The sequence below is a fragment of the Parasteatoda tepidariorum genome, chromosome 3 (genome assembly GCF_982258835.1).
Source record: "Parasteatoda tepidariorum strain Cologne lab strain chromosome 3, Ptep-v5.0, whole genome shotgun sequence".
Taxonomy (NCBI): Eukaryota; Metazoa; Arthropoda; class Arachnida; order Araneae; family Theridiidae; genus Parasteatoda; species Parasteatoda tepidariorum.
Genome location: NC_141757.1, coordinates 113,634,847 through 113,644,530, shown reverse-complemented (window position 1 = coordinate 113,644,530; position 9,684 = coordinate 113,634,847). Strand labels below are relative to the sequence as shown.

Here is a 9,684-nt window from a genome sequence, read left to right as displayed (position 1 = left end):
AGTTTTATTTACAATACCTGTTTTTTCTAAACGAAATAATCGTTGAAATTGTCGAACTATTTCACCATTTTGAGTATTAACCTTTGCAACTCGGTAAACACCATCACGTCATATATATTTTCAATTACTTTCGCTAGAGGCCAATCAACACGTTTTTTATTATCTGAACTGATTAGAACCATATCCCCCACTTCAAGTGGGGTTTGATGAGAGTGTCTGGATTGCTTAAGGAGAGAAATATATTCCTTATAGAAACGTGTTTTTAGCTTTTGTTTAATGGAGAGAAGATGTTTCGCATGTTTGCGAAGATTCTGCATATATTCTGATTGAGATCATCTACGCAAAATTCAGTCTGATCCTGTAAAAAGAGAGAAGTAGTTAATGGCACTAGATCTGATGGTTATTCGGAGAGGTAAGTAAGAGGTCTACCTTTAAGTAGAGCTTCACATTCACACACAATGGTGTACAGTTCTTCTCAGTTAAGACACGCTTTTCCTAAATTGCGGCTCAACAATTCCTACAACATTCTTACCACCCTCTCCCACCAACCCCCCACCAAGCAGCAGTAGGTGGGTTGAAATGCCAGGATATTTTTCTCAAATCTGAGTGAGCAATGATGACATCCCAGTCTATACTTTTCAGTTCGTTGTTTGTGCCATTATCTGAATAGATTGATTTTACTCGACCCTGACGTGAAAGGAATCGTCTCAATGCGAGAGGAAAACTTTGTGTGGAGATGTCCGAAACAAGTTCGAAATGTACTGCACGGTGCACGGCACACGTGAAGATTGCAATCCAAACTTTGTCACAATTTCGCAGAACCAAAGGACCAGCTAAATCAACTTCAGTTGTTTCGAACACTGCTGATATTCGCACACGTTCTCCTGGAAGAAGAGCGAACATCGTCGTAGCAGATTTGGATTTAAATCTTTGGCAAATTACACATTTGGAAACAACTGATCGAACAGTTTTTTTATCGCAAAATCCAGTACTTTTCACGAAGGGTTGTGACAAGTGTTTGTACACCTACATGGCTGTAGGTCCGATGAGTCTCTTCGATGAGTTTGAAAACTAGTTCATTCGTGTCTGGCAACAGAATAGGATGTCTGAAAAAATCACCATCACCAGTCGAGAAAAGTTTTGTCTCAACTCTTAGAAAACCACTAGAGGCGTGGTGAATGATGAAATTGGGTGGTATCAGTCGACGATTTTTTCCAAATGAGTCATTTTGTATGAAAAGGAGTATATCGAGCTCAGATTTGGTGAGCTCTTCCTCTTTTAAGTTTCCATTCAAGAAGGATTCATTCTGTTTATTTACTACTGATTTAGCATTGAAGATAAATCGTTTAACATAGGCCAAAATTCGAACTATTGTAGAAAATTTCGAAATTCGCAGAGTCCATTCGAAAAAATTAGGTTCGGAATTACCTAAAGAAAGATTCGTTGAAATTGTAGGTTTTTTCTCCACGGAAGCAAGCTTTAAACAAATTGTCACCGTCGACCGGTAGGAAATACTACCGGCGCCATGATAGTCACCGGTGACCGGTGAAGCCAAAAGTATTAGAAACACTTAATTTGAGTAAACTTTTAATGCCTGTAATTTTTTAAAAAATATTATTATCGTTGCTAAAATGGTTTGAAGAAATTAATGCAATATTAGTTATATACACAGAGATGCCAACTTGCTCCGGACGGCGAATAAATAATTTCAAGTGGTAGTTCATTAATTATGATTCTTGGTTTAATAAATTCAATTTAGTAGATTTTTATCCACCTCTATTTCTAAACAATTTATAGTCTAATATAATTCACCACCTTTACCGATATGTCAATTCTAAGCCTTTTAAAAATCTAGCAAAATCTGTCTAATGCTTGCAAATTTAGTTTGTAGTTATTTACCGTTTGTCCAGACGGGCAAACCATGTAATATTAGCTTGGCATTCAACGTGTTAATCACTATTGATAAGCTGTAGTCTTGTTTCAGTAAATGCACAATATAAAATATCAGTATACTTTCGCTATGCGTAATTATGGATTTAAACACGCTGCCTACGAAGTGACTTTTTGCTCAAAAGGACTGACGAAACTGATGTAAAAAATAATGAAAAGAAAACATTGTTATCCAAAGTATTTATTTCTTTATTTATTGTTACACGTGCATATGCGGGCTTGCGTGCTCATTACGAAAAGTACGATATGTTTTAAGTCCTAGTCATATTGAAGAACAGCTGGGTGAAATTGGAGAAAGACATTTCAAAGATGCTTCTATTGTAACTTGAGGCAGTGGGTTCAAATTCTTTTGCTTCCCAGTGTGTATGATCGTGATGTCTTTCTCAATCTTGTGCAATCTATATTTTGACTTAAAACGAGCATAAAAGGCTATCATTGTAATGAACACATGAGCCTGCGTATGCGTGCAAAACGATAAACAAATAAAATGAATAGTTGCATCCACGACTGTGGTGGGATTTGAAACTCACACCTCTACGTTTCCACTTAAGGATGCCGAATCGGAGGTGCCATCCAGGATCAACATTGCGATGGCACGTCTTCGGATCATCCGTTAGGGATGTTTCCCAGACCGTCGCCAATAGCCCATTGTACAGCTCTAGTGCGACGTAAATGAACAACAACAACAACCTTTTTAGGATGCTTGGATAGACCAGATGCATAAGAATTCAGCAAACGATATAGGTTTGCCCTGTCCAGGCATTTGTACATTAGCAAATGCATATTTTTTATAGTTTTAACCTGTTTATGCCCAGGCGAAAAAAATGGTCTATTTATGAAAAACTACTAACTGAAACAAGTGGTAGTATGTATTTGCTTATACCAAGTGGAATTTATTTTCGCTTCCTACCACTTTAACTACAAAAAGTAATGTGTCTTAATTCAGATCGGATTATAATAGTATTTAATATATTCAGAGTAGCTATGGTTCGGCAAAATTAATCCTATCAATGAACCACTTGTGATACAAAATTTTTTTATTCTGAAAAAGTCATTTTAAAAGGACGCTGGGCACAAATGGTTTAAAAGTTAATAGATTTAACTTACTGTTTACAAAAGAAAAAAAAAATTAATGAATGAGAAACAAATTTTATTGTTTACTAAATGACTGATACTTTATCGTTACTTTAATGTTGCTGTTGTTAAGCCTTAATGTTGTTAAGTACTTATGTTATAAAATGTTACTTTAATTCTGGTTTTGACCATGTTTTATTGGTCAGTGTTTTAAAATATTACCGCTATTTCAAATTATACATTTTCGATTACGCATTGAAACAATTGCTTTTTCTCAAGCTTTTCTACACACTAAAATATAACTTAGCTATTGCTACTAATTTTCATTATATTATCAAATAACTGTTTTTTTTTTAAACTTTATATTCTAATTTTTATTTATAAACTAGCCGCCTAAGGCGGCCAGCTGTCCGCCACGCTGAAGGTTTTCACAAATAAAGTTTTTTAAAACGTAGCAGGAAATCTGAAGATTAGTGGACAATTAAAGTGTTCCTGTCCTGCAATTTTGTCTTCATATCCAGTTCTGCTGCAGATGTGTTATAGCTCTTGAGGATGTTTGAAATTATATAGCTACAACGCTTAAGAAAAAAAAACTAAAATGCTAAATACATGAAAAGAACACGAAAACGAATAAATTTTTTATGGTATCAATTTCTATTTCTATATAATTTTTTATGGTATCAAATTCTATTTCTATATCTGTTACGTCAAGCACTCAGGTATTATAATTTGATCTAGTTGTGTTTGTATAATTTTGATCTAGTTGCGCTTTCTACGTCATTTTGTTAACATCGTTTGGTTTGTTATTTAACATCGTTTGGTTTGTTATTTCTAAGTTAACTTTCAAAAAATTGGCTGGCATCAGCATTTTTATTCTTTAAGTTGCTTATTTTTTCTTTTGGAATTCGTTCCTTTTTAGCAAAATGTTTTTCAACCTAATCGAATTCTTTGCCGACTGTTCTCTGTATATATAAAGAAAATAAAGTAAATATTTTTAAAGTGTTGTGAAAAGAATTTTTAGTTGTACAAAGTACTACAATATCGCTACAAAAATTATCGTCTTCGCTTAAGAAAAAAAAAAAAATAGAGCGTGGAAAGAAGAAGAAAAACTTATTATAACAATTATGAACAGCGACAAATATATCAAAGCGAAGCGTTCTATTTACGTATCGAATATGTTGCCACATTTTTATTATAAAAGTTAAACTTTTCTCCACTTTAATAAATGTAAACTAATGCGAACTTTACAATTAAATTATTAATTCCTTCGTATATCATTGGATTAAGTTGTCGAAAATTAATATTTCAATTGTAAGGTTCGCATTAGCATACATTTATAAGAGTGGGGAAAAGTATATGCATTTTTTAATAGTTTTTTGAATATGGCTCTTTGAAGACGAAAAAGCAGACGAAAAGCATAGACTTACAAAATGACTGATAACTAAATAACTAATCCAAATTTTTAAAAAAGAAAAAAAATACTTCTTCATTATGTCAAAACACAATTATGTGCCGAGTTTCGTGCCTGGGCGAGGCTTCTGGGGCGATATATTGTGATTACAGACACACACACACACACACACACACAGCCACTTTTATTATTATGTATAGATGTATAGCCCAATTAAAAATTTGCATTTCATTGGCTCGATTAACATCATAAAAGTTCAAAATTGGATTAAAAAAAATATTTTAGATGCTTATTTAAAACTTTGTAAATAACTTATGTTAATTCTTGGGACTGGATAGAATCGCAAATTTACCCAAAATGTTTTAATGTGAATTAACCCGTCAGGACGCGTGCCTCCCTTACGTACACAAAAGTGCGCGTGGGGTCCTTATGGACCCTACTAGCCTAAATTATGGTTAAAGCTTTTTTCACTGTAATATTTGAAAACAAAATGATTATAATAATAAAATTTAAGTTTTTCAAAAATTAGTAACACACGAAATCTTTAAAATACTCACAATAATCTGCGGCAGAGCTTAACCATGGCTCTGTGTTCAGCGTAAGATGGCGCTACGCGCGCCGCAGACAGGGACCACTACTTCAACTTCGAACTTTGAGTTAACCGTAAGAGAGGTGACTCACGACGCCACACTCTCTATCTGAACTGCACGATAGACGCACGCGCGTTGCCTAGGGCCGTGCACCTATGTAACTTCTTATTCATGTATGACCTAGAAATTGTCTTTATTAAAGTTTATGTTTGTTTAATGAATTAACCATCATTATTAAGCAACATGAACATTGGTGACCTCCGGACGTGATTTAAGCACGCAGTAATGCTCACTTCGATCTAGTAACGCCTTCTTTGATGGATATATCACATTGAACAGTTGACTTGCTACTTGTGACTGCGACATAATCCACCTACTCACGCTGTTGCTGCTCAGTTTCAATCATACACATTAATACACTCGACTGCTAAAGGCAACAGAGGAGCGAACGCGACCGTGAAATTAATACACCTCTCACTTTCAGCACTCAAACAAAAAAAACCGGTGGCCCGGTCTTTCACAAGTACAGCAACTAGTGAGATCCATACATCGAATTCTATCCCTGATAAAATTCTGGTGGGGGAGTATTGTGGCGTAACTACACTGGCATCGCCGACTGAAAACTGCTATGAAATGTCACTTGACGGAACGTTGGGTGGAGAAACTTCCCACTATACTACTCGGTCTTCGAGTAACATTTAGACCGGACTTAAAAGCAACTCCTTGTGAGTTGGTATACGGCAAAACGGTACGACTGCGAGGAGAATTCTTTACAGCTTCTGATGACCCCGTGGACGAGTCTTCGTTCGCCAAAAGACTGAAAGAATACACGCGCAGCCTGCGCCCGACACAAACAAGACTACAGACAGGTCAGACTTTCATTCCTCAAGACTTGTCTACTTGCAGCCACGTCTTCTTGAGATATGATGCTGTCCGAGCATCACTTCGCCCAATCTACGACGGACCCTATCTGGTTCTCAGTAAAACAGAGAAAGTCTTCAGGATACTGAAAGAGAACAAGGAAACGGTTGTTTCCATAGACAGACTCAAACCAGCCTTTTTGTTGTCAGGGGAGCCACCTCAGTCAAATACCCCGGCAGCGGACATTGAGCACCAGCCCCCTCAGTCAAATACCCCGGCAGCGGACATTGAAAACCAGCCACCGACCAAAACATGCAGGTCTGGTAGAAGAGTTAGGACCCCAGTCCGTTTTTCCTAGCGCTCCGCTAGGAGGGGGGTACTGCGGCAGAGCTTAACCATGGCTCTGTGTTCAGCGTAAGATGGCGCAGACCGGAACCACTTCTTCACCTTCGAACTTTGAGTTAACCGTAAGAGAGGTGACTCACGACGCCACACTCTCTCTCTGAACTGCACGATCGACGCACGCGCGTTGCCTGGGGCCGTGCACCTATGTAACTTCTTATTCATGTATAACCTAGAAATTGTCTTTATTAAAGTTTATGCATGTTTAATGAATTAACAATCATTATTAAGCAACATGAACAAATCCAAGAAAATAGCATATTTATTATACGTAACACTCTATACTGTCTTCCTTCTCTTATCTATTCTTTATTCATGAAGTTTCGACATATACTAAGTTTGTTTTCTTTGTACAAAATTTTTTTATATGTTACGCATGCAGTTGATCATTTTTTGTCCTTATTACGTGGGCAAGTGTAGCAATGTTCATTAGATTTCAGAGCTTTCTGTTTTGAAGTAGGTTCAGTTTAGTCTTTTTCGTTGTTGCATGCATCCAGGCATCTCTTTCGGCAGTCTTTAGGTGATGATTTTTTCTTTTTTCCACTATGTTCATTTATATTTTCCTATAAAATTATCGTTGTTAGCTTCTTGCGTGGATTCTTCTTCAAATTCTGATTGTGAGTCTTGATCACTCATAATTTCGAGATCAGAATTACATTCCGCTTCCTCTTCAGGAAAAATGTCTTCCTCACTCTCAACCTCTCCCAAAAGCTTTCACAGCCTCTCCATTTCCTTTTCGTACAGAGTCACCATGTTGCAGCTAAGAAAAAACTCAAAACACAAAAAGCAGCAATGTTTAAATGTATATTTTTGACTAACACGAATAGGCGCGTGGGGTCCAGTCACACCCCTAACTTGATAACATCTTTGTCAAAGAAAAAATAATGACCCTTTGGAATACCTGAATAGCATGATATAGGGTGTATAAAATTAGACTACTGAAAAGAAAGAAATTTCAAGGTCAATAGAAGAAAAGAAATTGTATAAACAAAATCATCTGGGGTCCATATGGACCCCTACGCGTCCTACCGGGTTAAATAATTAAAAATGAACTTAATTGCTTTCTGAGCCTAAATTTTAAATCTGTGTCGCGTTGCTTGAGAACTGCCCACATACAAATAAAAGTCACTGAAGAGTTCTCCATTTAAACGATCGAAACTGTCAATAGAAACAACAAATCCAATTTATGAGACTTATTGCTTCAATTTAGCCTTTAATTTACCCGTGGCGATGAGAAACGCAAAATTATGTTTCCATGTTTTTGGGATTAACGACGACCAACTAACTCCTTTTACCACTAACTCTATATCATTCAAATTTCTACAAAGAGGTTGTATTCACTTGTTTAAAAATATTTCATTTACAAACCTGTATGAGTGAGAAAACGGTAATATGTTACACAGTGTTGCTTATTACAGCTAAATTACAAAATTTTCCGCTTAAGAAGATTTGAACAATAGAACTTGTTTTATACCTGTTCTTAGTAGGAAAGCGAAATGTAAATATTCAATAAATCTAAATTAATAAGCATTACGTAATTATGCATAAGACAGAAATGCCGACACAGTTATAAAATCAAAAATAACTCCGCTATTTTTATTGTTAATATTTGTATATTTGTTGCACCTCTTGATGCCATGTTGTTCATAAATTAAGCAGAACCGCGGTGGCAGCAATTCTAATCCTAGCTTTCACTGAACACGCAGCAAAATATCTTCAGCGGCAGACGGACAATGGATTAGAATCCCCTTTTCGTCAAGCTACCGTGGAAGGTTTCTAGGCTTTTGGTGTTTTGGGATAGGTTTTCGGAGGTTTCCTCTTCATGTAACGCAAATGCAGGTACGTTCCTTCAAAAAGTCCTCCACGGAGGCTAATTTGCCCCAATCTTGATAAAGGAGTTCCTTTGCCTTGTGGGTTGGGCTCAAGATTACAAGGTTATGAAATTGAACATCAATGACGTACACTCAAAAATGTTATCGGCTGTTCAATCACGGCTATAAAATTAAAGAAATTAAGCAAAAAAAAAACTCTTTCAGAAGTTTCTTTTTTTAAGAAAAATATTAATTATATAACAATAACTACTGAACTAAGTATTAGCCAGCACTTAATATGATACAAATGCTAGCGAAAAACTCAAGATTGTCAAAATTTGCCTAAATAAAACAATTTTCTCCCACATGCCTGCACTTCAGTACATAAGTGAAGTTTTTTTTTTATGCAATTGGTGCTTATTTTGAATAATTTATGTTTATGAAAACATTTTTTGGCAAGTTAGAATAGGAGTTATATAGAAAAAATAAGCAAGTTTGGTTTCTGGTATTTCTCAAACTACTAAATCAGTGGTGTCAAATGTCCTCAACTGATGATATTGACTATGTTGAATTGATATAATCAATCAAATGTAAGTAATCATTAAAGAAAGAGCGTGAAATAATCTTTAGTGGAATTTGGTTTTGTTTAAAAATATTGAGCTATAGACAAATAAATGTCATTGATCTTAGCCTTCAAATAACAAAGGAAAAGCTCCAACACGTATTAAGATAGATATTTAAGAAATATAAATTTATTTTTTTATGAAAAAAAATTTTCTAATTTAAAAAAAAAATAATAATAATGCATTGCAATGTTTCGACAGTGTTTATTCAATCATGTTTTTATTAAAATAAATATATTAATTAATTTGTTAGTCCTTTAAACTTTTAATTTTATCAACTAAAATAATTTAATTATTATATTAAAATATATTAACTTTAACGTAATTAAAATAATTAACCTTATGAAAAAAATATTTGAGTTAATTTTATTATCTGTTCGAAAATGAATAACTACATATTTACATTATGTTATCAATTATATATTTGTTTTTAAATTACAAATTGATTATTTTAAATCTAAGAAACATGTAATTAAAATTTTTGCCGATTTGAATACTTCGTTCTATTATTTGATATAATAATGATGATAATAACTTACTGCATTTTCAAATTAAAAGTTGAATTCAAGAGTGTCTATTGACGTTTATGGAAACTGATTACAAAACGTGGGAGAGCTAGGATCTAGCTCAGACAAGATTTATATTGTTCGGTGACGTATGGGTATTGAATTCTGATCTCTTCACAGAAGTGGTGAAGCATACCATATTTTCTGATTAGTTGAGGCATTTTCTGAAGTACTACTTGCTATATTTGGCAGCGATAGGATAGCTTAGAGTTTACTTATCATTTGTTCATTCTTATCTCACAGCCCGAATTCTTTACTTTGTAAGTAATAAACTTTTGTTCCATATGGAACCTAATTATAAATTGTTTTCAGAATCATGCATATACATCTAAGTCCATTAATATACTATTTTTTACTTATGAGATATTATTATAGGGGTAAGGAAATATATATTCC

The 9,684-nt window shown here is 34.7% G+C and overlaps 2 protein-coding genes across 2 annotated transcripts; one reads left to right on the top strand and one right to left on the bottom strand.

Annotated features, from left to right (window-relative positions):
* Positions 1 to 528: 528 nt before the first annotated feature.
* Positions 529 to 903, bottom strand: LOC139426675 (uncharacterized). The gene has a single exon (XM_071186359.1). The coding sequence runs from the start codon at positions 901 to 903 to the stop codon at positions 529 to 531; it is 375 nt and encodes a 124-aa protein (XP_071042460.1).
* Positions 904 to 5,653: 4,750 nt separating this feature from the next.
* Positions 5,654 to 6,244, top strand: LOC107437187 (uncharacterized). Its single transcript, XM_016049098.2, has one exon. The coding sequence runs from the start codon at positions 5,654 to 5,656 to the stop codon at positions 6,242 to 6,244; it is 591 nt and encodes a 196-aa protein (XP_015904584.1).
* The last annotated feature ends 3,440 nt before the right edge of the window (positions 6,245 to 9,684 follow it).

What these genes read in the sequence shown, in the direction of transcription:
- LOC139426675 (XM_071186359.1), bottom strand. Translation starts at nt 903, where the DNA reads ATGTTCGCTCTTCTTCCAGGAGAACGTGTGCGAATATCAGCAGTGTTC.
- LOC107437187 (XM_016049098.2), top strand. Translation starts at nt 5,654, where the DNA reads ATGAAATGTCACTTGACGGAACGTTGGGTGGAGAAACTTCCCACTATA.